Source organism: Suricata suricatta, chromosome 2, assembly GCF_006229205.1.
Source record: "Suricata suricatta isolate VVHF042 chromosome 2, meerkat_22Aug2017_6uvM2_HiC, whole genome shotgun sequence".
In the NCBI taxonomy this organism is placed as follows: domain Eukaryota; kingdom Metazoa; phylum Chordata; class Mammalia; order Carnivora; family Herpestidae; genus Suricata; species Suricata suricatta.
This window is the reverse complement of record NC_043701.1, coordinates 60102685-60130247: the sequence shown is the minus strand read 5'-3', so window position 1 is coordinate 60130247 and position 27563 is coordinate 60102685. Positions and strand designations below refer to the sequence as shown.

General features: G+C 42.5%; 1 protein-coding gene across 18 annotated transcripts in view; it reads right to left on the bottom strand.

Moving 5' to 3' along the window:
* The window catches only part of NRCAM (neuronal cell adhesion molecule), a 282358-nt gene that overhangs the window by 22848 nt on the left and 231947 nt on the right, over positions 1-27563 (bottom strand). For 3 of the 18 annotated variants that reach the window (XM_029926953.1, XM_029927010.1, XM_029926971.1), the window contains 15 exons: positions 24997-25140; positions 22239-22350; positions 20318-20484; positions 20078-20225; positions 18233-18357; positions 17761-17790; positions 15878-15979; positions 11178-11375; positions 11003-11073; positions 9446-9671; positions 8971-9086; positions 6802-7009; positions 4241-4363; positions 3444-3629; positions 2399-2434 (listed from right to left, as the gene is read on the bottom strand). In XM_029926953.1, coding sequence (XP_029782813.1) covers positions 2399-2434; positions 3444-3629; positions 4241-4363; positions 6802-7009; positions 8971-9086; positions 9446-9671; positions 11003-11073; positions 11178-11375; positions 15878-15979; positions 17761-17790; positions 18233-18357; positions 20078-20225; positions 20318-20484; positions 22239-22350; positions 24997-25140 — 1992 coding nt within the window. The remainder of the gene's footprint in view (positions 1-2398; positions 2435-3443; positions 3630-4240; positions 4364-6801; positions 7010-8970; positions 9087-9445; positions 9672-11002; positions 11074-11177; positions 11376-15877; positions 15980-17760; positions 17791-18232; positions 18358-20077; positions 20226-20317; positions 20485-22238; positions 22351-24996; positions 25141-27563) is intronic. The other 15 variants (XM_029926962.1, XM_029927022.1, XM_029926980.1 and 12 more) reach the window with 6 other exon arrangements.

Sequence of the window (27563 nt, the reverse complement as noted above, 5' to 3'; positions counted from 1 at the left end):
CTGCCTTTAAAGTAAAAACTAAGGGGTGCTGGGGTGGCTCAGTTGGTTGAGCCTCTGACTTTAGCTCGGGCCATGATCTCAAGGTTTGTGAGTTCAAGCCCCGCGTCCGGCTCTGTGCTGACGGCTTAGAGCCTGGAGCCTGCTTCAGATTCTGTGTCTCCCTCCTCTCTCTGCCCCTCCTTCTCTCGCACTCTGTGTCTGTCTCTCAAAAATAAAATAAATAAACATTTCAAAAAATTAAAAAATAAAGTAAAAACTAAAACACACATAAAAATATTAACATTTAGAAGGATCATAAAGAACCTTCATTTTTCTCCTCTCAGAGACTAATCTACATGGTGAAGGGACAAGAAGAGAGGAGAATTCATGCCTGGATTGAAAAATAATTATTTTTAAGGAAGGGGAATGCAAGATAACAAATTATTCTTGAGCAGTTGAAGCCTTATGGCAAATGCCATCCCTTTAGGCAAGCAATGTTTACTTACTAGCACACAATTAAAAGAAACAAGGTTGAAAATCATGTTAGGTGTGGGCTTTTAAAAAATATTTAAGCATGATTTCTCTTCTTTGTTGAGCTCCATCAGATTTCAACATCAGGGGCTTCGCAAACCTTCTGACAGTCCGTTTTTGCTCCTCTCTATAATCCTCAGCAACTCACAATTTGAGTTAGTAACATTAAATGATAGAGCCTAAATGATTTTAATAATTATTTTTTAATTGGTTTTAATTCATTAACATCAAGGAGTTACCCCCCACCCCCCACCCTGCCCTGCCCAGGGAATGCATACTCTCTGCTAACATGGCACCCCGTTACAGCACAATTCCTCAGCTACCGGCTCCGGGCAGAGCCCCAGGGGCAGATCTAGTGCCTGGGCAGCCAGGCCAGGCTTTCTCTGGAAAGCTTCAATGGAAGGTTACCAAGGAAACACAGCTGTGAATTATTGTAACGCAACCAAGGATTTTAATTGATATCTAATTATCCCAGGCAAGGTACATACAAGTAAAAGAGAGAGCTCCATCTTTCTTCAGTAATGTGGAAATTTTGAATTTTTACAACCTTGTTCTTTCAAGTCTAAAATCACATCTACGACATTATTAAGATTCCTGAAAATGGCTACAGTTCTTATTCAGTCACTTGGAAATCTACCTGATCTACATTTTACAATTTACCAAGTCTACAAATATGAACAGATTTCTACAAAACCGGAAAATCTGTACCAGGCCTATGCTTACAAGACCTGAATATTTTCTGGCAAAGCACTTATTTCTCTTGGTCTTCTTCTTTCCTATTTGTACTCAAGTGCGTCAAAGTCCAAGACAAGCCCTGGCCAGGGGACGCCACATGAATACAGTGCCCTGTGGCAGGAACTCCAGGCTCTTTAAAAAGCTAACAGATCGGGGTGCCTGGGTGGCTCAGTTGGTTAAGTGTCTGACTCTTGATTTTAGCTCAGGTCAGGATCTCACGGTCATGAGATCGAGCCCCACGTAGGGCTCTGCATTAACAGCACAGAGTCTGCTTGGGATTATCTTTCTCCTCCTCTCTCAGCCCTTGCCATGCATGTATGAACGCTCTCTCTCTCTCTCTTAAAATAAATAAATAAACTTAAAAAACAAAGCTAACAGATAAAACAATAACTGAGAGCCAAAGACTGAAGCGTCTTTGGAACCATCTCAGGTGGAAGACCTATCACAGGGCATTTGAGCACCGCTCTCCCAACAAACCTTTCTCACCCAGACAGCTGAGAGACACAAAGGAGTACAAAAGTACAGGTTGGCTATCCCGTAGGGGGAAGAGACTTGTGCAGTTTGGTGAAGACAGGATGGAATGGAGCATGCGGGTTTGACCGGAGGATTAGCTCAGAGTGAGTCCTGGTGGGGAAACTGTGGGGCCCAGGCCAGTTAGAGGGCATCGCTAAGCTGAAACTCCAAATGGACGGTGTAGTGTAATGTCGGCCAAGTGTAAGGAGCAGAGGTACATCAGGTGAGAGTGGAAGGCGCGGTTGATCCGAGTTCTTACAGGCTGGTTTCATGCAGGACTGATATTTCTGAACCCTGAATGTGTGGTGTGGCCACACAGAGGATGTGCGACAAGGCACAGTTTGCGTCCCGTGTGATTCAGCCACGGTCTCATCACTAGAAGCTAAGATTAGGGTTTGGACCAGGGATAGGTCTTGAGAAAAAGTGTAAGTCGAGTTCGGCATGTGGCTTTCTCCTTGTAAACAAAACCATATGTTAATTTTAAAGCCAAGATCTTCCAAGACCTTCTCTTCTGTTTGATGTTTCAAAGCTCATATCGCATCATTTTTGTTTTTTTTTTTTTAAACCCATGCTGCACTTCGCCATGTTCAACATTGCAAATTTCACACAGGTATAAAGTCATGCAGATGAATTATTTTACCTTTGCCTGCACCTACATCAGGTGGGAGAATACCAGCTTTAATGAAGGGAAACAGAAACAGGACACTATATTGTTAGATGTAACACACCCATGAGCATGTAAAGCGATATAAAAACACTTATTAAAATGCCAAAGCATGCAAGGAGAATGAAGTGTACCATGTCAGGTACAGGGGACACAGATATGTTGGTGTCCCCGAGCTAACCCAGCAATCAAATCCACAACTTTAGGCGCATTATTCCTATCTATTATGCAACAAGTCTTACAAACCAGTGTTTGGGCTGAAACGTCATTTCCTTATGCTATGGAAGATAATCAAATACATCACCCTTAAGCAATTCTATACTTTAGGGACATGCAAAAATCAGAAAATCTTTTAAGATGTCTTTGGGAATTTTCATTGAGTCTCATTTTTGTTTTTCAAATAACGTTTTAAAATATGAAAGGAAGCATGCATTCCTTTTCTACAGATTCTAATGGGACTATTTTGCTTTCTCTGCACTGGATGGCATACCAAAATACAAAGTCCCATGCTCAAACACAAAATCAATGCACTATTTAATAACTGTTTCATATTCCTTGCTAGGAAATCTAAATCAGTATATGGCCTAGAAAATTATTTTCTGGCAAGTCAAGACCAGAACGAGAATTACATTTATTTGTCTACAGATGTGTACGTTTGTGTATACAGGGAGTGCATATTACCTGTATATTGCACTATGTGGATATGCCTGTGTGCTTATGTATACATGCAAAGTTTTAGACAGGAAAAGACATGGCCTTGAAGTTTGAATTCATGTGTGGCAAAATGCTATCATTACATTTTAATGGAAGTTTAAAAATGTTACACAGATGTGGAAAACAAATAGCAAATAGTTATTCTAATATAGATTAAAGAATTGATTGTATAGACGTCGGGGTGAGAAATTGGCGTCTGCATTGGTTGGGAAAGATGGACACCTCGTGGGAAGGAGGCAGGAGATGTCCACTTAGATTACAGATTTTTGTCTCGCGACCCTCATAGTGACAGGAACGTTATACATACCCAGCTTACCTTCGTCCACAGTTGTCACTGCTTCCTCTGTTATTTGGCTCCCTGATCCTGCTGCTGTTTGCGCATAGAAATAAAACTTATACCGCGTGCTGAAATTTAAATTTTTTAAAGTCCAGCGCGTCTTGTTGGCAGGAATTTTCAGGTCCACCAGTGGGCCTAATTCATGGGTGCTGTTGACTGGCAATAAGAAAAAACAAAGAAGTGCATTCCTCATTAATTTTTCTAGGAATGCTATTATCAATAAGTGGGTCAACCAGAAATGTCAAACTTGGATTGCACTGACTTTTGTAATTCATTCTTTGCCTGACATAGCTGAGAGCCATTTATAGCGTCTCTAATATGGCAAAACAGGGGGAAATATATTCCCCATCGGCTTAGAACCTAGGGGAATTTTGCAGCTAAATTGCAATAGCGTTTCTGTATTTTGTGATTTTGCAGGTGCTATCTTGTACTGATGACCCTAAAGCAGCCTTGTACCAAAGGAACCCTTCTTTTTCTTTTATTTTTTTACTCTTTTCTAATTATAGATAACACCTACCTAATCTAACAATAGCATCCGCCACACCCTCAGAGGTCTATTATTCTGCAGGTTGCTTGATTTTCAATAGCCTATGTGTCTTTAATAAGTATGATGTGAATGAAATTACCTCTGGAATACCACTGGAAGGTGTATGTACACATATATTTTACAGCATTGAAGACATAACCAGTTTGTACTTTGAGAGAACAGTTTTTTCTTTTTTCCTTTTTAAGCCATATTTCCCCTTTCCCTTCTCCCAATAACTTACTTGGCTGATACTTTAAGGTGTATTCGGTCAAAATGCCATTTGGGCGGCTCGGTGGGTCCCATTCCAAAGTGAGGGAGTCTAGTGTTGGGTTAACAATCTTCAAAGATGACGGAGCACTGGGGACTTACAGTGAGAACACAGAGTCAACGAAAAGGTTTCTGAATGTTTCAAAATGCATTAAAGTGATGTACTGTACCATATTCAAACCATTCACAAGGTTTTCTGTAACACACTTTTGTGCCCGATTCCGCTGAAAACTCACTCACAGAAACCTGTGACAAGAACCCGTTCAGCTATTCTGTTCCTCTTTTTTCTTGTCATTTCCACAGAGGCTCATTAAAACCATCCTCTGAAATACATAGACACTTTGCCTCTCTACGTATCCTAACCCAATGTTTTTAAAGGAGACGGAAATTGTTTCATGAACGGTGTCTTAACGGAAGCAAACGGGTTCTATTCGCACCAGACCTCTGAGCAGCTGCAGCTGTGTCCTGGGCTATTGAGGACTGTTTTTCTCCAACACACCAGGTGCCTCCAAGCAGCCAGAACACCCTGCCTGCTGGGCTCTGGGCGTGAGCCAGCCTGCCCAGGTGCACGGTGGTTCTTGCCCGGAGAGCTGACAGACGCCCAGAATCCCATGGTGAGGGGCAGGAGCCCCAGAGTGGAAGGCCCGCAGGGTGTCCGATTCCCTGTGGTAGAGGCTGGCAAATCACCAGAGGAAACGTGCCTCGTCCTCTCTTAATTCACTTCCTCCTGAGGCTGACGAGTAGTGGCAGCTCTCTTTTACAATCGCTACCTCCTCTACGTGCCCGCCATATTCCCTGGGCTCGGTAATGCCCCACTGTCTCTCTTGAAATTGGAACCATATCTCTGCCTGGAAACCAAGGACTCAGCCTGAATTTCTCCCTCTGCCTCATGTCTTACATCTCTTGGGATACCACATCCTGTCAGTTCTACCTTGTATGTGTCAACCACATCCATTCCCTACTCTCCTCTCTGCCACTGCCCCACTTGGGACCTTCAGTGGCCTTTGCCTGGGTCCAGAAGGTTCCTGGCACATAGTTCTAACCTTCCCAAGCCACCCCCTTCAGAAGCTGATGACAGCCAAAAACTCTCCCCAGAAAAGTAAACACATATTGCATGTAAAATGAGGGGGTTCTTGGAGCTCCTTAAACCCATTCATTGACCCCCCAAGAGACTGTATGTAGTCTTCAGGTTAAGAGCCTCTGGCTTACAGGCTAATATGATATGGGTGCTCCTTCGCTGACCTTCCTCTCTTTTCCCCTCATTACTGGTTATATAACTTGGAGTTCCCTAAGGAGCCACGCCGTTCCACACCATTGTGTCTATGGACATACCACCGCCTCTCTTGCTTAGCCTTTCATTCACTGCTCATCTCTACTAGGACACCTTCCCTGAACCATCTCAAGGAGAAATGTGATGTCTCACTAGCGAAAGCCTAGGGAGGGAGGAACCTTTAACCTCTAAGGAGTAATGAGTCCAACCAAGGACAAACAATTGTTACATGATGGGAGCTGGGACACAGAATGACCCCAGAGAATGCTGGGAAGGTGCCAACATCATGAGCCTTTCTTTCTTTCTGTCTTTTTTCTTTTTTTAATGTTTATTTATTTTGAGAGAGAGAGAGAGAGAGAGAGAGAGAGAGAGAGAGAGAGAGAGACAGAGCTCAAGCAGGGGAGGGGCAGAGAGAGAGAAGGAGAGAGAAGGAGACACAGAATCTAAAGCAGGCTCCAGGTTCTGAGCTGCTAGCACAGAGCGTGATGTGAGGCTTGAATTCATGAACTGAGATCATGACATGAGCGGAAGTCGGATACTTAACAGACTGAGCCACCCAGGCGCCCCATCACCATGAAGCTTTCAACCAGGAGCTGGGATGGGTTTGTCTGTAAACTGCTTTTATCTAAAAAACCTAAGGAATCCATGTTTAATATGGGCTTGAAGTAAAATTCAAATTCATGAATCCCTCTTTCTTCCTCTCCTGTCCCCCTCTCCCTCATCCACTAGGCTCCCATGTCCCTGTACCCGAACTCCTCATCAATGGATATCTGATCTTCCCTCCTCCCCTTGCCCCTTTTTGCTATGCTTTTCGTTCTCTTCCCAACCCATTTTGTCTAGGTTTCCAATCTTCTAACTCGGCTCAGCTTTAGCATAAACTATGAACGTGCCCCAGGGAAGGAAGCAAAGCACGACTTACAGAATTATTTTTCTTGCCAGGTCTTTTAGGTTCTTACACAAGTTCTCATACTTTTCAGATGAAGTAACAGAGGTTTAGAGAAGCTACATACCTCACTTCAGGTCAGAAAGTTCATGACCCCAACAAACATCAAATAACAAGGTTCCGACCGTGTGGCTAAGGGTGGAAAAATTTAAGGCAGGAGAGGGGGGTTTGGAGTAGCATTTTGTATTGTGAAGCCTTCCAAGGACCCTCGAGCCACCTATGAGCGGGAACTATGTTAGCATTGTGGGCCCTCTTCTGTCGTGCAGAGCCTCTCAGGATGTACCATAGGTTCTAGAAACTCGGAGACACGTCTGCCCCCTACCTCCTTCTGGAGTATTGAAAATGCTGTCAGGGCTGGCCGGGCCCTCCCCTTTCCCGTTGACCACTCGGACATTCAGGGTGTAGTGGCTGAAAGGCTCCAGCCCGGGCAACATGCCATGAGTCTTGCTGCCCTGGAAAGTGAGGATCTTTTTCTCAATGTGGCGTCTGTTTCTTTTAAGTGAGCCCTCCTGGGCCTTCCAGTAGTAAAGCTGAAAGCGCAAGAACAAAAGTCAGGGACGCAGAACGGGGCAGACTGGATTCTTCTTGCTCATGAGATTAAGGTCTAATGGTTGTGCCCTGGAAATTTTCCTGGTGCATTGTAGAACCCGATTCTTGGCAAAACTCATAGATACTGATTATGAAGCGAGACAGTGGAAGCCCAGAGGTAAGGAGGGAAACTGAATTGAGAATATGTGATGTCTGCTTGGAGGCAGGCGTCTAAGGAAAATAAATGGAGCAGCATGACAAACGCCTAGCTCTTTTCTAGAACATAAGGCAAAGGAAGGTGATAGAGGGATTTAAGCCGCTTACTTGTATAAAATATTTTGATAGTAAAAATTACTGCCCAATGTTTACATACTTTTCCAGAGTTAATACAATGTCATGTGCAATGGATCATTTAATTTAAACCTAAAAGCCACAGTGACACTTTTATTATTATTCCTTTAGCACAGATGAACCCCGGACAACCAAGTGGCTCACCCCCAGCCACAGGGCAATCAAAAGCCATTGTGGGTCCTCTACTACAAAGTCTAGGGCTTTCTCACTAAGTCAAACTACATCACCTAATAAAAATACTTTTTTTAGGGGCGCCTTGGTGGCTCAGTCAGTTAAGCGTCGGACTTTGGCTCAGGTCATGATCTCGCGGTTCGTGGGTTCGAGCCTCGCGTTGGGCTCTGTGCTGACAGCTCAGAGCCTGGAGCCTGCTTTGGATTCTGTGTCTCCCTCTTTCTCTCTGCCCCTCCCCAACTTGTGCTCTTTCTCTCTCAAAAATAAATATTTAAAATATACTTTTTTTTAACGTTTCGCACGACATGGCAGGTACAGGTTTGGTGAGATGAGTAAGCCAAGTGTTGATTAAGTTTGGTTAGAAATCCAGAATTATTAAGTCCTCTCAAATTTTTCTGAAAAGTTTAAAGGTGTTTTCAGGAGAGGTCATCATATAGACAGAAGCTGGCAAACCCAAAATGCAGTGCAAAAAGTGATCTCTAGAGATGAGGGTTACCAAATCAAAGCAGTGACTTTCTTTCTGGGCTCAACACCAGTTTTTTCTCCTATCAATCACAAATCTCTATGAATCCATCTTTCTGTGCCCCCCAACAGCAAAGGTAACTGATGACCCAGCTGGGACTATATGATTTTGAAGTATAATCTGAGTGCTTTTTAAAAAATGTGCCCACCTAAGGGCACCTGGGTGGCTCTGTCAGTAAAGTATCCAACTCTTGGTTTCAGCTCAGGTGATGATCTCACCGTTTCATGGGTTCAAGACCCGTATTGGGTTCTGTGCTGACAGCTCAGAGCCTGGAGCCACCTGCTTTGGATTCTATGTCTCCATCTCTCTCTCTCTCTCAAAAGTAAATAAAACATTAAAAAAAATTTTTAAATGTACCTACATTACCTTCTGGACAATTTAGTGTGTTTAACATGTGTGTTCAGTATTGCTTTATTATTATTTTTTTTAAATTTATTTATTTATTTGGAGTGGGGAGGGGCAGAGAGAGGCAGAGAGAGAGAGAATCTCAAGCAGGCTCTGCACTGTCAGCACAGAGCCCCATGCAAGGCTCAAACTCATGAACCACAAGATCAGGACCTGAGCCCAAATCAAGAGTTGCATGCTCAACCCATTAAACCATCCAGGCTCTCTGATCAGTATTGCTTTAAAGCTAGGTTCATTTTATTTTATTTTAGTTTCTTAAACCTTAGTTTCCCCCACTTTGTCTCTATGTTAATAGTTGGAAGAATTTTAGACCACCTATGGGGAAAGTAAAGAACACTTTTTTTTTTTTTTACTTTGGCTGCAGTGAGGTTTTGCTTTTGCTCTTGCTGAGGTCTTTAGATATGGCCCTGCCTGAGACAACAAACCACACCACTCAAGGTCTCAGACCAAGAGAAGTGGCGCTGGCTGACGGCTTGTTCCTACACAAAAAGTGCAAAGACTGCCTTGACTTGCCCGATAGCCTTGCAGGTGTCCTCGGATACTTTTCAGAGGTACTGGGTCCCAGTGCACCTCGGCTAAGGTACTGTTCACCACGTTCACACGCACATTCCCGGGGGCCACCATTGGGACTAGGGGAAAACAGGAAAGGGGGTAGAAGTATCAGTGTTATTTTGAATTTCATGCAAAAATGCCGCAAACAATATTGGCTTGAAGGATGACCCAGCCCTATTCTATGGGTTATCAAGGACTGAGTGTGCATTTGACAACTGTTCATTTGACTTGGTGAGAATAACGTACCTTTTTAAAATAACAACACAACATTCTGAACCTACTTTTTAGAGAGCAGGATGTTTAAATTCAGGAATGTGGAGCATAATAATTGCTGTCTCCCTCCCTCCCAATCTAAGCGCCCTCTTGGCTTGCACCTTGGTAAGTCTGTCTCATTGATATACATGAAAGTATAAACAAAATAGCACCAAACACTCACGGTCTTCTCCGGAATGGCCCATGACCACAGCCGGCTCTGGAGCAAACCCCACGTCATTCAGGGCCTGCACTTTTATCAGGTATGGAACAAAGGTTGGCGTGCCCGAGACAATATATTTGGATACGTTTGCCACAACCACTGACGCCCATTCATCATCACCATCTTTCTGGCGCCAGCTAACTTTGTACTGGAGGCCTGGCCCATTAGATTCGAAAGCATTCAATGGCTACAAGAAAAGCCAAATAAATCAGAGCTTATAAAACAGACTGTGCAACCTTTTCCTGGAACAGCAAATTCAGTTCTCAGACTTAAAGAAACTGAAACACTAAAACCCAAGCTATTAACAATGTTCTCCATGGCCCTTTTATCTTTTTTTATTTGTAATGAGATTCAAAGCTTGTTTGGGATCAACATTTCAAAAGTTCTTAATTTCTTTTTCTTTCTTTTTTTTTAAGTAGACTTCACGCCCAGGTGTAGCCCAACATAGGGCTTGAACTCAAGACCCTAAGATCAAGACCTGAACTGAGATCAAGAGTCAGATGTTTAATCCACTGAGCCACCCAGATGCCCCACAAAGCTTGTTAATTTCTGTCTTGAAGTAGTAAATACCACATACCACCTCTTAAACTCTGGCTCCACAGTCAAGGAGAGGCACCTTCATGGTTTCCTTCATCTATTCTTGTTTGTGAGACAGCCCATCATTGTCTATTTTACTTAGAGACTGAAACTGGTAAACTACTTCTTTCATTATAAAAAAAAAAAGTTTGGTTTGTTGGGGCACCTGGCTGACTCAGTGAGAGGAGTGTGTGACTCTTAACCTCAGGATTATGAGTTTGAATCCTATGTTAGGTGCAGAGATTACTTAAAAATAAAATCTTAAAAAAAAGTTGGCATGTCCGTCTATCCTGTCATGTCTGTATGTATATAAGTGTACAAGTATGTAGGCATAGAAGTGTGCCTGCATGGGTCTACTGAAGTAAGTTTTAAAACCAAACAGTGTATGTTAATTGTTGAAGTCCAGAAAATACAGATAAACCAAAAAAAAAAAAAAAAAAAGAGAGCGAGAGAGAGAGAGAGAGAGAAGAAGAAGAAGAAATAGTAGCAGCAGCAGCACAGAAGAAGAAGCAGAAGTAGAAGAAGTTGAGTACTGGGAATAACTTGGAACACGTCTTCTAGATGGTTCTCTATGATGATGATAATACTGGCTAGCATTTATTGAGCACATATATGTAGGCATTTTTCTAAGGGCCTTAAATGTATTCACTCTAACTGTATGAGTTTGGTTCTACTACTAGTCTCACGATACAGATATATAATGGAGATGGTAAGCAACTGCCTTAGAGTCACACAGTTAGTAAATGACAAAGCTGGGATTTGTGCCCATTCATTCTGGCTCCAAGAATCAAGATTTAACTACGACACAATAATGTCTCTTAAATATTTTCCCCCAAGATGGATGACATAGGATTTCAATATAAACATTGTTCAAAAACAATTTTTTTTTTCATTCACTCTAAAATACACCAAGGAAAGTTGAAGCCTTCATGGCGAGCTCACCTTCCAGGTAATCACCAAATTATCAGGCTCAGATCCTAGTCCTTCCACAGCTGTGGGATTTGTATCTGGTTCTAGAAGTGAAGCAGCCACATGTGTGTAAGCTTCAGTCTTTCTTGAACAGCAGAAAGATTTTCTATTTTATTTCCTGTCACAGAAGCCCCGTGGCTTTACTTACCTGCAGCTTTAGTCAAATATTGTTCAGATGGCTCGCTGGGCAGGCTCCTCCCAAGGTTGTTCACAGCCATCACTCTGAAGGAGTAGTTCACATACGGTGACAGCTTCAGCTGGGCTGTGGTCTGTGTTCCAGAAACCTCGGTTTGGTGGTGCCATAGCCCCGCCTCATGCATTGCATCTTCGTATTCAATGATGAATTCTGGCCACAATACACACACACACACACACACACACACACACACACACACAACCCAAGACAATGAAGTCAGTCACGCAACGGTAGGTTGCTAGGTTGCTACGACAATGAACAGGACAATCTAACAAGAGTAGCTGAACATGAATTATTTCATTTTCAAGAAAAATTCCATTAGAATATTTTGATATAAGAATTCTATCATTATCCTCAATACCCAATACTCAATAATATTTGGTATTCTTTCTTGAGCGTGCTGAATTTAGTTACTTAAAGCTATTTAGAAGTGGTCTACACATCCTTTGGAAAGTTTAAATATATGAAAAGATGGTGAGGTTTTTTTTTTATCATAACAGGAGAAATTAAAATAAATTTAATGTGGGGCACATGGGTGGTTCAGTTGGTTAAGCATCCAGCTTTGGCTCAGGTCATCATCTCATGGTTCGTGGGTTTGAGCCCAGCATCGGGCTCTGTGCTAACATCTCAGAGCCTGGAACCTGCTTCGGATATTGTGTCTCCCCCTTTCTCTGACCCTCACCCTGCTCATACTTTCTCTCTCTCTCTCTCTCTCTCTTCTCTCAAAAGTAAACATTAAAAAATTTAAATATAGTGTAATACCACTTTCCATTAAACAGATTGGCAGCAATCAAAAGTTTAACTTTTGTAACTCTGTTGACTCTTACACAGGGAAACAAGCGGTCTGATATTTTGTTTCTGGGAAGTATAAATAGGCACAACTTCTATAGAGAACAACTTAGGACATCTCACAGTATTCAACTCTGATATCCATTGTTTGAGAGACTATACTGTTAGCAATTTATTTTGAATGAATATGCTTGTGCATATGATCACAGACACATGGAAAAGAACCCACATTGCAGCACTGTTTGCTGTTGAAACAACCCAAGTGCAAAACAACCTAAACATTCATCAATAGAACCCTGATCAAATAAATTATGGTGGGTGCACACAATGGAATACTCTGTAGCTGTAAAACATGAATGGGGCTGGGGCACCTCAGTTAGTTAAGCGTCTGACTTTGGCTCAGGTCATGATCTCACAATTTGGGAGTTTGAGCCCCGTGTCGGGCTCTGTGTGTACAGCTCAGAGCCTGGAGCCTGCTTTGGATTCTGTGCCTCCCTCCCTTTCTGCCCCTCCCTCGCTCATACTCTGTGTCTCTGCCTCTTAAAAAAATGAATAAATGTTAAGAAAAAAAATTTTTTAATGAACAGGGCTACTCTATATGCCACTGAAATGGGAGGATTTCTAAAATATACAGTTAAGTGTAACCAAGCAGGGTATAGAAAGGTGTGGAACACTTATGTAAGAGCACAAAGATTTACTGTAACACATACACATACATATATGCTTGACTATGTGTGTACTACCTCTCAGAGCACACACCAATGCCATTAGTGTCATGAAGAAACTGGGAATCAGGTGTGCAGAAGACTTACTTTTAGTTCATATCCTTTTGTATTTACCCAAATTTTGTAGAATGTACATGTTTTACCCTAGTAAAAAAAATTGGTATTTATAAATTGCCTGCTAATGTGCTACGTACCATGATCTGAATTACAGACATGAAGTAGAAATGTTGTACAATGCAGTTCTCCGAAGCTAAGTAGCTAGAGCTTTCCTTTCACTCTTCATTCACTTGCTGGTGGTCTCCAGTCTCATAAGCTGATGCCTGTTTATATGGGCAGCCCCTGTCCCTCCCCGGAACTACAGACTTGGACAGACAGTTCATTGACTCATCAGCTCCACCTGATTGTCTATTTTAGCAGGACAAACTGGTTACGGCCATGAGTGATCCTGGTTCTCCTCCCCAAGTGGCAGTGACAGCTCAGGTCAAACCCTGCAGTCCATCTTGGATCCTCCCCTGTCATACTTTCAGTAGTTTTGTTGGCTGGACCTTTAAAACATGCAAAATCTGACTATTTTTCAGCCCCTCCATCCCTCTTGACCTATTCCAAGCCACCGTTATCTCTTGTGTGAATCATTGCATAACCTCCCACCCCATGAGTTCCCAAATGTTCTTAGGTCATGGTGCACTTAGTGTCTCAGAAATTTTCTTCATGGTTTCCTTAGGCCAAAAAAATGTATATGTAACATTTCCAGGCAAGTAGTTAGGTCCATACAACTTCATAAATATTCATATCTTAAGAACTTAAAAAAACGCATTTGGCACTGCATAACTTCTCGAACCTTGTGAAGGAATTGGACACCATTTACCTCATTTTCTGTCACATGCTGATTTTCATGTGGTACTGGCTTTGCACCACAGCAAAAATGGCTTTGCACATATGACCTCACCACAATATGATACGGCAAATCATGTTGGAACTGTAAGCTGCCTCAAGCTAATATTTCATGTGGCATCTGACAGCTGTGACAGTGTCTTGTAAATTAATTAATTTTTATCTTCAAGAGTGAGTGAGTGGGGGAGGGGCAGAGGGAAAGAGTGGGAGCCTGAAGGAGGCTCCACACTTCGTGCAGAGAGCCTGATGTGGGGCTTGATCCCATGACCCTGGGACCATGACCTGAGCCAAAATCAAGAGTTAGAGGCTCAACCAACTGCACCACCCAGGCACCCCAAATGTGTTTTTTTTTAAATATCAAAATTTAAAAGTCAAAAATTAAAAAAAAGTATGCTGAGGCACCTTGTGAGTTTGCTGAGGTTCTTCAGGGGACTTCACAGAAAACGGCAGTCCCACCTGTGTCCCTGTGTCCTCTCTTGTTCTTCTAGGAGCATCTTCAGTAGAAGAGCCACAGTGATTTACTCATCACCCCTCTACTTAACCCCTCCCATGACTTCCCGACCCTTACAACAGCCTGCAAGACCTGCACGGTCACAGTCCACCCCTTGTGCTGCAGCAGCTCAGGCTGTCCATGGCCTCCTGTGCACACCGCAGCAGAGCCTTGGGAAGGTGCAGCCAAAGAAGCCTGATGTCAACACTCCTTCCTGAAGGTTTTTTCCTGAAGGGAGGTCTGAGTAGTGTGTGTGTGTGTTCTACATATGTATACACACACACACACACACACAACATATACACTGTATTTGTGTGTATGGCATTTTATGTACGTATACACACATACAATGATATTATATTCAACATAATATATCTTATTAATTTTATTTCATTTGTGTCCTCTGCTAAAATATAAGATCCATAGGGCAGAGATTTCTGACTATGTTGTTTTAGAACAGTGCCTGGTACATAACAGGCAGTCAATCAACATCTATTGAATGAAGGAGAGGATGAATGAAAGAATAGAAATGCTTTGAAATCTAATGGTCTCACTTTAACATTGGTACAAAGAGTCTGCAAGCATCCTAACTGGCTAAATCTGGCTACTGTCTTGAATTAACTGGAAGACTCAGCATAATGGATGAGTGTTCTGGTCAAGGACTAAAACCTCAGTTGAGAAAGGAGCACTACTAAAGAACACAAGAGAGAGAGAGGAGGCTTCTGTTGAATTTCACTGGAAAGAGTCTGCTATACCAGCAGGTGCAATACATCAACATACATGTCATTTCTGAGTAATCTGGGGTAGCCATCAGAAAAGAATTCAGTTCTCCTGCAGAATATACCTGAAGGTAATACTATATTACAGGCCTGTGATACTCTCTGAAGTATCTCTCTAGTTTTAAAACTTTTAAGCACATCTAGAGTCTAACTTTATTAAGTTCTTCCAGTGTCCTTATGGTGTGGCTCTCCCTTGATTTTACTCCCTGGACTAGCATCATCACAGGAAAGATAGGACATTGCGGACTATGCCCTTTCATAGCAGGGGCTGATGGGAAGAAAGAGGCCCAGACTGGAAGGTAATGGATCTAATGTTCACACCCAGCTCTGTTACTAACTGTGGGTCTGAAAAGTCACTTTACTCACCAAATCTCAGTTTCCTAATATACACATGGCAGGATGGTGCCTGTTCTTTCTTTTTCTCCACATTAATGGGCAAAATGAAGAGCTTATAAGACATCTTCCTACTATGGTGGAAATTTATGGTGATTCTTGTTTTTTTAAATGTTTATTTATTTTTGAGACAGAGACAGAGCATGAGTGGGGAGAGAGGCAGAGAGAGAGACACAGAATCTGAAGGAGGCTCCAGGTTCAGAGCTGTCAGCACAGAGCCCGAGGTGGGGCTCGAACTCACAAATCAGGAGACCAAGACCTGAACCAAAGTCAGATGCTTAACCAACCGAGTCCCCCAGGTGCCCCAAATTTATGGTGATTCTTACAGTTCTCATACACAAAATGAAAGTGTATTTGCTTAGTTAACATCTTCAGCAATTAAGTAACATCTTGTATGGGAAGCTGTAAGTGGGAATAACTCTGGCTCTGGAGACAGGCCAGCTATAAACAAATGTTTCTGTTCTATTAGTAATGAGGCAGAGAATGCCAGCAAATATCTCTGTAAGGAATTTCAGTCTCATGCGACAAAGTACTTCAGAAATGGTCCTGAAATGTACCAGCGACAAAGAAAATGACAGCACATACTTGTAATGGGGCTATTGTTGTCATCGCCTGGGGTCCATGACAGCTGAACACTTTTGTCGAGTTGATCCGTCAATTCTAAATCAAAGGGAGGATTTGGGACATCTGTAGACGGAACACACACACCACGGTTAACTATCCATCCTTAGGCGGTTTTCTTTTACTTACTTGTAATACGATTCACAGAGGGTTCATCTTAAAGACACAGCGCACTTAATGGTCAATGAGCATGCAACGGAAATGAGGAACAAACAGCCGAGGTTGCTGGGAACACACAGGCACACCCGGGCCAACCATCAATGAGTGCTGCTTGCTTCTTTCTCACATGAAACCGAATCGCGTGACCAACACTGGTGAGGTGGGCCTGTGGGGCTCCCCAGCACTCTCGGTGTGTCTTCTCAGCACGGAGGAGCACAGACAGAATAAGTAATATTGAAGCTTGATTTCTAACAAATGGGCAACAGAGAATAGCAAATGCTGAAACACACATACAGGCAAGTCCATGTACTGCTTATTGAGAAGACTTCGATGTCTTTCAGAGACGTGCGAAATGGATTTTGGAGCTCCTGGAGAATATTTATGTTTTTAAGGGAATTCTAAGATTGCTGATCTATAAGTAGCCCTCGGCATGCATATCTCATGCGGATACTCAGTATAATAGTCGGGCACATGGGGGGACACGGTGTGTTTACCTTCAGAGGACACCAGGGTACAGACACCTGTTGGGACGAAGGTGTCCCCGAAGCATGTCTGCTTCTTCTAAAGGTACTTCTGAGATCCAGAGAATTAACGTTCCCCTCTGGGCTCTTTCCTGACCGTGATCTTGGGAATGATTGTAGCTCATGGGGAACCAGAGAGTATACAGAAAAATGGGCACTGCTTTCCCACCCATAAAGAAACAGTAAATGTCTGCCAAGATTCTTGGTATAACTAAGGATACTGTGTAAAATTCTGTAGAGTTTATGCCATGAATTTATTTTATATTTATATGCTGACTAAAGATGGGGTTCTTTAATCAGATAGAGTTCAGGAAATAATTTCTGATTTCTCTTCCAGACTCAGAAAAATCATACAACCTGAAAGTGCCTCCCTGTTGATCTTTCTTTAGTGATTTTTGTTTCTTAAACAAAGTGAGCTGGTTTTCTCTAAGACAAAAGCCAAACACTGTTCGAAACAGCCATTGTTTTCCTATGTAAATTTCTTGAAAATGGAATCTCCAAACATTTATGTTTCCAAAACAACTTGCTATAGACTGAAATAAAAACCTAATTTGTGGGATAGTATTTGAGATATTTTTTCGAAATACCTGTAAATATCAAAATATCTGTAAAACGTAGATTACAGCTTTGGAAAAAGCATGATGCTACTTTAAAAGGGAATCATATCAAAGAAGGACATCTGTCTATTGAAATGACTTTAGAATAACACATGAGAGGGGCACCTGGGTAGCTCAGTTGGTTGAGCGTCCGACTTTGGCTCAGGTCAGGATCTCATGGTTTGTGGGTTAGAGCCCCACATGCGGGGGTCTGTGCTGACAGCTCAGAGCCGGGATCCTGCTTCAGATTCTGTGTCTCCCTCTCTCTCTGCCCCTCTCCTGCTATCATTGTCTCTCTCTGTCTCTCAAAAATGAATACATGTTAAAAAATTAAAAAAAAAGAATAACACCTAAAATATTTAGACACGAGTGGTAACACATTCAGTGACACATTCCAGAGCTATCATGAAGAAATGATTCAAAGCAGTGAATGGGCAACGCAACAGAACATTGAACAGAGCCCTTTTCCTTAAAGAAACACAATGATATGATAGAAAAAAGAAAGTAATCTTTTTTGGAAATGTGGACTTGTTTGACAAAAAATAGAGAAAGAAGACTCGTATTAGTTTACCGTAAATAGGAGCTGGAGTTGGAGTAGGAGCTAGAAAGGACATTAATATAAAGGATTTTAATCAAAATTAGGAACAGAAAGATATAAGACAGCCCAAGAAGACAAAGACTGAACACGGTTCCGATTCTAATGCGAAGCTATATGCTTAACTGTGGGACATGGCATCCATAAACACACAGTCACCGCTTCACGGGGGGAGGGGGCCCTTCAGTTTTAAATAAAAGCATATTATTTCACCCAATTTTCTTTTACAAATAACACTGTAGGCGGAGGCATCATTTTATTCCAATGCCACACAGTGGTATATTTATACTGAAATGACCGCCTGTGAGGCGTCTTTCAAAGAAGAAACATGTAGGTCTTTAACTCACTCACACAACTGTGACACTATATGAAACAAACATTTCCTGCTGAGTTTTCCTTCAAGCCTACCAGGGGGCAGCAGCGGTACCACGTGTGTCCTAGTGCTTACCGACAACGCTAAGCATGGCGCTGGCGGAAACCATGTCCAGAGTTGTGTTGGCCACACATGTGTATGTCCCACCGTCTCCGTCTTTCACATCAGCTACCTCCAAATGGTCTTTGTCGACAGTGAACCTGTGGAGAAAACGTGTTCAGAGCAGCTGAAATGGACATCCAGCCACACACGATGGATGGTGGTGTTACTGGCGTGAAAGAGGCTCTGTGAGGTTGAAAAAAGAGAAACATGGGCACCTGGGTGGCTTGGGCTGTTGAGCATTGGACTCTTGATCTCAGCTCAGGTCATCATCTCAAGGTTTGTGAGACTGAGTCCTGCACTGGGCTCTGTGCTGACAGCATGGAGCCTGCTGCGATTCTCTGTCTCCTCTCTCTACCCCTCCCCTGCTCATTCTCTCTCTCTCTCGATCTCTCTCTCAAAATAAATAAATAAACTTTTTTAAAAAGAGAGAAAGATGATAAAGATTTTCAGCTTATTAGAGCAAAACTCCAAAAAAAATGTATCACTTTGATAATGATTAAGGTTGGAAAACAGAGATTAGAATCTTGGGTGTCAAGTCGTCTGGTCGGGTGACTTAGCAAGCATGCTTCTGGAGATGGAGGAGCTTCCTTAAAGACCAGAGGCGCCCACAGGTGAGGTGGGGGCAGCTGTAGCTACCCTTACTAGCAGCTTCTGTGGCTAGAAAACATTCGTATGCCACCCATTCAGCTCAATTTCTAACAAAGTGAGTATTTTTAAATAATTTATTGGGGTGTCTGGGTGGTTCACTCAACTGAGCATCCAACTCTTGATTTCGGCTCAGGTCATGATCTCAGGGTTTGTGAGATCGAGCCCCACATCAGGCTCTGTGCTGACAGTGTGGAGCCTACTTAGGATCCTCTTTCTCTCCCTCTCTGTCTCTCCCCCACTTGTGCTCTCTTTCTCTCAAAATAAATTATTAAAATATAATTTATTATTTACTGCAGAAAACTCTGCCATTTTTGTCACATGCATAAACTCATAGGAGAAAGTAAATGCAAAGAATAGTATCGACTTTATCACAAGAAACAGGATGACTTAGATCAGTCAGCACCGTGAAGAGTTTTCTAGAGGTGGGGTTCCTGGGTGGCTTGGTTGGTTAAGCATCCAACTTTGGGTCAGGACATGATCTCATGGTGAGTTTGAACCCCGTGTCGGGCTCTGGGCTGACAGTGTAGAGCCTGGAGCCTGCTTTTGGATTCTGTGTCTTCCTCTCTCTCTGCCCCTTCCCCGCTTGTGCTCTGACACTTCACCAGGAAGATGAGTATGACTTTGATTTCATTCCAAGCTCAAGGATTGCTTAGGCTCTTTTAAATACCTGTGTCCTCCCCCTCCCCCCCCCCGCCCCCCGCTTCTCTTTCTACTGGCTTTAGGTGAAATCAAAAGAAAATGCCTTCTCCAAATAAAAACCAGTGCCCTTTAAAATACCGACAAGGATTTAGGCATACTCTGCTGATTAAAGCGATCGTATTTCTGCTTATTGGTAGAATGATAATGAAAACATCTGTCGAGACTTCACTGTACATGGTAGAAAACAATGGATGTCATCCAAGGCCTGAAAAGTTTTTCCCATCCTGAATTGCCCAGGAGACCAACACGCAAAGGTACAACAAACATTCTCAGGGTCTTATTTCAATGACTCGATGCCTCTTTAGGTCCAAGCATTTTGCAGCAGGGAGACAATGCACCTTTTTTTTCTTGGAGAGAACAGATTTCAGACACTTAAAAAGCATCTCTGTTAAGTCACTCTACAATAAGCCTTTCGTTCAAAGCAGCTTAAAGAGACAAGGAAGAGAAAGGAAAGAAATGGTCTTCAAATACCTTCCGTCACTGGGCAGCTCACCGTTGTCCTTCAGCCACGTGATGGTGGGGGTCAAGGTGTGGTCGTGTTTCACTTTGCACTCAAAGGAGACGGTGCTCCCTCTTTGCACTACTGCATATTCAGGCTGCTTAATGATCCTGGTTGGATCTGAAATTTAACTATCGTTATCCATTGCCAAAGCGGAAGAATCTGCTCAAAGCCACATGATACGTGACAAAGCTTGGTCACCTCTGCCTTACCTTTGATTTCTAAGTGAACTTCATTCTTTGCCATTCCTAATTTATTCCTTGCCACACATGTGTAAGTTCCGGTGCTGTCCTTTTGGGCCACAGGAATTTCCAAAGTTCCATTTTCGTGCAAAATATAAATATCATCACGGAGCGCGCTCCCCTTAGCCTCCTTGAACCTTCATTACAGAAAGTATCACAAGGGGAATAAAAAAATCATTATTTGAAGTCAGACACAAAATGGTACACTCAAGGTCAACACATGATGCTCTGCATCATGGTATCAACTTCAGAGACATTTGGAATCCCTACATGACTGTTTGGAATTGCATGCTTGTGAGTCAGTGGGGTCAACGTAAGGCAGGGTATAAAACAGGAAGATTTAATGAGAAATGGTAAGGAAGCATCAGGGTGACAATGCGAAATACTTAAATTGTAATTTCAGTATCAGAGATTTGTATTTAATAAATACATCATTACCTATTCTACCTCTAAATGGGCGATAAAACAGGCAAAATGAAAAGTGACCTTCCTGACATCTCCTTCCCACTGGGACATATCTGTGAGCCGTCTGCAGGCTGTATTTCTAAAGCAATCTCAACTGGAAGGTATTTGGTTTGAATTCTAAAGAGATTTTTGATTTGTATCAATAAGAATTTATTCAGGAAAGAAAAACAGCAAAGCATGCGTGCAAAGCCTGTGCTCCTTCAGCTTCCTGGCTACTGTCAGACAGAAGTGGGCACTGATGACAGGGGGTGAGGCAAAGTCACCTAAGCTAAGTGCCACCTCCACCAGAACACCGTCCACACAAGCACTGCGTTTCTCCACTCTGTGGTCAAGGTGGAGACTTGGGGAGATTGTCCGTTAACCCTGCGCCTGGCTTTCCTCTCACATCAGTCAGTGGCGGGAGCCCAGCTCAGGGTCTGGCCCCTGATCGATGTTCTCATTCTCCTTCACTCATTCCTTCTGAGCTGCTGCCTCACCTAGTCTTGTGCCTCCCAATTCATGTTAAGGTAAGCGACCGAGGAGACAAGTAGCATGTGACTGGAGAGGTAAAAGGACACCAGCCAGTGTGGACAGATCCAAGTCAGGAAGCTCGGGTGGGAGGGGCACTAACAATGAACACCGGGGAACAAATTCTGTTTTTGAGCTTAGAGAACTTTTCTCTGACCCCAGATGATATTTTATGATGAAGGAATGTCCCCAACCAGCCCTCCAGCCAGCATTCCTTGTGAAGTCCCAGGTGATGTCACGGCACTGTAACATGTAGGGGTGGGGGGACCTTAAATTTTTAAAAAATACATTTCCAGCGGCACCTAGGTGGCTCAGTCAGTTACATGCCCACTTCTTGAGTTTGCCTCAGGTCATGATCTCGCGGTTCATAAGCTCAAGCCCTGCGTCAGGATTCTGTCTCCCCCGTCTCTCTCTCTCTCTCTGCCCCTCCCCCACTTGCTCTCTCTCTTTCAGAATAAATAAAAATAAACTTGAAAAAATACATTTCCAGATACCTCTGTGGTTGACAAAATTTGCTGCTAAGTAATTGTACACGTGTTAAGTATTTAGGGCACCACAAGTAGTTCATATGCATTTAGGAATGAATTTCATAATAGGCGTATGATGGAGTCTGTACTGTCTGTTCTCTGATTAAATAAAAACCCAACACACAGAGAAACGTGAAGGCTTCAGCAAATGTAAATATTAAAACAAATAGATGGGCGCCTGGGTGGCTTGGTCAGTTAAGCACCGAACTCCTGATTTCGGCCCAGATCATGATCCCAGGGTCATGAGATCGAGCCCCACATTGGGCTCCGCATTGGGCATGGAGCCAACTTAGGGTTCTCTCTCTCCTTCCTCCTTTGCCCCTCCCCTGCTCTCACTTGCTCTCCCAAAATAAATAAATACATAAAAACAAATAAACAGAGCCATTACTTACCACTCAACAGTAGGTAGAGGAGACCCAAAGAAGGCACAGTCTAGTAAAGCAGGCCTGTTTGCAATGACCTGATAGAGTGTATTTGCCAATGTAAGGATTCGTGGTGGCTCCGCTGAAAATAGTTTACAAAGGTGAAGTAAATATTAAAATAAAATAAACATGTAGGCCCACTGTGTATTGCGTTGCAAGTTGACAGTAAAGCATTACTGGTATGTCTCTCCCTGACCATTCTCTAGCAGGACACCCCCAGTCACGGAAGGTGGAGAAATACATGTTTTCTCCTGCCTCTTGTCACACATCTTGCTCAGCTGTGGTATTTTAATGATTTATTTATCTATGTCTCCTACTGTACTATGAGTTCCTTACAGGTAGGGAATGGGACTTTTATTGTTTTCTCCCCAGAAACTAGGTCAGTATCTGGCACAAAAATAATGGCCAAGTACATCTCTGTTAACTGATTGGCCCATCCTAACCTCAGGATTAGAGCGAGAATGAGTGGGTAGGGGTGGTGGTGAGCAGTCAAGATGGCGGAAAAGAAAGGGGTGTGGGTGACCAAAACACAGGACCAGAAATCCAAACTTCCTCCTAAACATCCACCAATGTGGTAACTGTGCTCAGCTCTGCATGTGGCTTCCTGCCCTTCATTTCAAGCATGAAGGACAAATACCAAGTCCTGGTTGACTTCCTGACTTTAATTTCATTTGAAAGGGAGCCTACTGTACTTAAAGAGTTGACAAATAATTTCTGGCACCGTGAAAACAATCCTCACATAAATTTCTAGTAAATTTGAGGTCTTGGTAGTTTTGTCCCATAGGAGAAATATAATGATCACACAAGCCAACCATTTCATGGAAGGACTGGAAGAAACATTTTGCCAGAGAAGACATGCCAATAGGTGCAAGGAAAGGTGCTCAGTGTCACTCGTCATCAGGGAAGTCAAAACCACAATGAGATACCACTTTGCACCTGTCAGGATGGCTAAAATCAAGAAGACAAGAAACAACATGTATTGGTGAGGATGTAGAGAAAAATGAACCCTCAGGCACTGTTGGTTGAGAGTGCAAACTGGTGCAACCCCCGTGCAAAACAGTATGGAGGGTCCTCAAAAAACTAAAAATAGAAATACCGTATGATCCAATAATTCCACTATTGGGTATTTACCCAGGGAAAACAACAACACAAATTCAAAAAGATACATACATCCCTATGTTTATCACAGCATGGCTCATAATAGCCAAGACATAGTGGGGTGCTGGGTGGCTCAGTTGATTAAGCATCCAACTTCAGCTCAGGTCATGATTTCATGGCTTGTGAGTTCGAGCCCTGCGTTGGGCTCTGTGTTGATTGCTCAGAGCCTGAAGCCTATATTTGGATTCTGTGTCTCCCTGTCTCTCTGCCCCTCTCCCACTCAAGCTCTGTCTCTCTCTCAAAAATAAATAAACATTAAAAAAAAGACATGGAAGCAACCTAAGTGTCCATCAATAGACAAATGAATAAAGAAAATGTGTGTGTGTGCATGTATGTGTGTGTGTGTGCATGTGTGTGTGTGGAGTCTTACACAGTCATAAAAAGGATGAGATTGTGCCATTTCAGACAACATGGATGAACCAAGATGGTATTATGGTAAGTGAAATAAGTCAGACTGAGAAAGACAAATACCGTGTGATTTCACTCATAAGTAGAATCTAGAAAAAAAAAAAAAGAATTAACAAACAAAAAGCAGGATCAGAACTATTACTACAGAAAGCTGATGGTTGCCAGAGGGGATGCGGGTAGGGAGTCAGGCAAAATGGGTGAAGGGAGGGGAGATACAGGCCTCCAATTAGGGCATGGGTGAGTTATAGGAATAAAAAGCAGAGCATAAAGAAGAGAATCAATGATTTTAATAGCAATGTGTCCGGACAGATGGTAGCTACACTTGTGGCGAATAGAAGCATAAAGTATAAACAAGTATAAACCTGTCAAATCACTAAGTTGTACACCTGAAACTAATGTAACATTGTGTGTCCACTATCCTCAATCAAACCAAAACATCAACCATTTTGGAAGATGTTTCAGTGCATCATAGTTTTCTAAACATATTACTAAGAATTAATTAATAAATGTACATCTATGACTAGGATAAAGCCCAAACATTATGATTAATGATTTATTTTTAAAAAAATCAGAATCATGAAATTGTTATTGAACTTAACCAGTTTCTAAATATGGAATGGCATGAACATTCAGTTACAAAAAGCAGATTAATGCTATTTTCTTTTGGAGCATTTACTGGTCTAACCATTTGTGAATGCAGCAACCTGACTATTTGGTTCTTTCTTTGGTGAATAATTTGACCCTTATAAGAACTGTATTTTGGGGACACCTGGGTGGCTCGGTCAGTTAAGTAGCCAACTCTTGGTTTTGGCTCAGGTCATGATCTCAAGGTTCATGGGTTTGAGCCCCACGTAGGGCTCTACACTGACAGTGTGAAGCTAATGTGGGATTCTTTGTTTCCCTCCCTGCTCTTTCTCTCTCTCAAAAATAAATAAATATTTAAAAAAAAAGAACCGTGTTATAAAAAAAAAACATCAAGGCCAGAGTATAATACCCTTTAGGGCAAGTTCTGTATCTTATCCATCTTCATATGCCCCCATCTAGCTCTCAATTCTCTGTGGTTTGTGCATAGTAGGTACTCAGTATCTTTTTGCTGAACAAATGGAAAACAACAGCAGTCATTAACTGAACTTGTCGTGTCCATAATCAAGGAAGCACTTACCCAACACATTTACAAATGCATTTGCCAGTAAATATCCATATTCGTTAGAGGCGTTGCACTGATACACCGCGCTTGATCTTTCTTGAACATTTGAAAAAATAATGGTATCACCATTGATTTTCCTGCTGGGGTCATCAGGGGCAACTAGGTGTAAAAAACAAAAAGCATGCATTTATTCCTCGTTGCTTAGAAGATGTGCAGTTTGAAGTCTGCATTATAGTGAGTAAGACAGAAACACACATGAATCTAGGTATGTACAGTAAGGAGGGGGAGACTGAGAACCCAGGCAGAAACCATAACGTTCCCTCCTCAGACTTTATGCTCGATATCCATTTAGTCCTGAGTGGATTGATTCTGTAAAACTGAGTATTGTTTTTGAGAGATCCAGGGGCAGGGTATAAAGCACAAGTTAGGTTAACACAGCAATACAAATTCAGGAAGACATTGCCTTGTTCACAAAGAAACCGTGGTTCTTTACGAGGAAGCAGGGTAATTATCGAGGGGAGATAGCAAACGCTAGTTGAAAATTCAGAAACCGGGGCGCCTGAGTGGCGCAGTCAGTTAAGTGTTTGACTTCAGGTCAGGTCATGATCTCGTGGTTTGTGGGTTCAAGCCTGGTGTCGGGCTCTGTGCTGACAGCTCAGAGCCTGGACCCTGTTTCAGATCCTGTGTCTCCTTCTCTCTCTGCCCCTCCCCTGCGTGTGCTCTGTCTCTCTCTCTCTCAAAAATAAATAAACAGTAGAAAAACTAAAAAAAAAAAAAAAAAAGAACATACAGAATCCCTCTAGCGCATCCAAACCTGTATCTTTTATGAGCCTCTCGATGACATAAACAGATAAATAAATAAATAGGTACTATATAAATATACAGGGCCAATTATCAAATATGAAACCTTCTTTTTTTTCCTGAATCGGAAATTACTGAGGCTGAAACAGATTATGTGCAATTTCTCTTAGAGTGTTTTTTAGTGAAATCTTTCGAATATGTTAAAAATAAAATAAATAAAAAACCCCCAAAACAAAACAAAAAAAAAAACCCAAAAAGCCAAAGTCAGAGCAGGATTGATTCTTACTGCAGCGGCATGTGAGTAACACACTATGTGAGAATTTAGTGCAGGTCACGCCTAGCAGTGTGGAAGTCCTGTGCCGCTGGAGATAAATGCCCTTCCGTGAGTGCCACACCTTAGGCTGCGACCTTGCGCTGTGTTAAAAGCACACTGAAAGGGCTGGTTGGTACCGGCCCCAACACGCTGCTCCAAATCAACGCTCAGAACAGCGCTCTTTCTCTTAAAGCTGCTCTAGCAACTCGACCCTAAAAAAGAAGCCTTTGCTTCCATTCCAAACACATTCTCTTTGATGACAGAAAAAAACATGTGCATCTAAGACGTACTCATCACTGCATTTAGACACCTTGTGGTTCATTTGTGGTTTATCAACTCACCTTAATACAAATAAACCGAACTATAGCTATTCATTCTTGTTGGAGTACATGGATCCGGAGTAGTATGCTCATGCATGCTGTGTTTGTTTTCCACGGCTACAGAATTAGTGACTTTGAACCACATAACATTTACTGGCAGACTGTTCTGTGTGTGGTTGTCTGACACTCTGCTCACAACAAATAGCTAATTAGTAAAATCACCTTAGATACTCCAGTTACCTCAACTCGTGCTGGGGGAATGCCTGGGTAACTTGAGTTGGTTTCTTAGTCGCTTATGACTGTGAACATTTCCAAATTGCCTTAAGAAACATGCTCTTCCAACCAGAAGATAAATACAAGTTCTAATTCCTTTAGCAGGGTAAAGATGTCACCAGTACATGACAGCAGAGGACAGAAATGTCACACTGGCCTAGGAAGCAAACTATAGCTGTGGCAGCCAGGTAGCCTGAGAGTGCAGTACACCGCGGGGCCACCCACGGTCCTTGTCCCAGACCCCAAGTCTAGTATCACTGGGGCCTTTCTGACTCATCTACTCTCAGTGACGTCCATGCAAGCAAAACTATTGGAACAGAGCAAGGTTTCTAGAATCTTTTTCTTTGTCAGGTATTCTCAGCAGTTTTGGACCCAGCAATTGCGCACTCAGTGTTGGGCCACTCTGGGGGACTGTCAGTGCCCACCATTCTGATGGCACCTCTGCAGATGTGCCATGCAGTGGAGGGCTGGTTGAGTAGCGTCTGGGTATTTTAGGCAGTGATGAGGCAGACCCCTGGCCTGAATCTCTCTGGATATGTGAGGAGAGCTCCCCACATTTCTTGAGTGCATAGAGCTCTTAAAAGTTACACCACCATGTGATGCTTAATGAGTACAGACCTATATGTTTGCAAAATGAGAAAGTTCTGGAGGTCTAGTCAACAGTAAGATGAATATACTCAACACTGCTGAACTGTATACTTAAAAATGATTAAGATGATAAATTTTATGTTACATGGTGTTTTTTTTTTTAACTACCATAACAATACATTACCATGAACTTGGAAGACCAGCTCAACTAATGAAGCCAGTAGGACGATCTTTCCTCAGTGGGACTCATGATTCTCAACATAAACCATTTTAAAAAGCTTTTATGT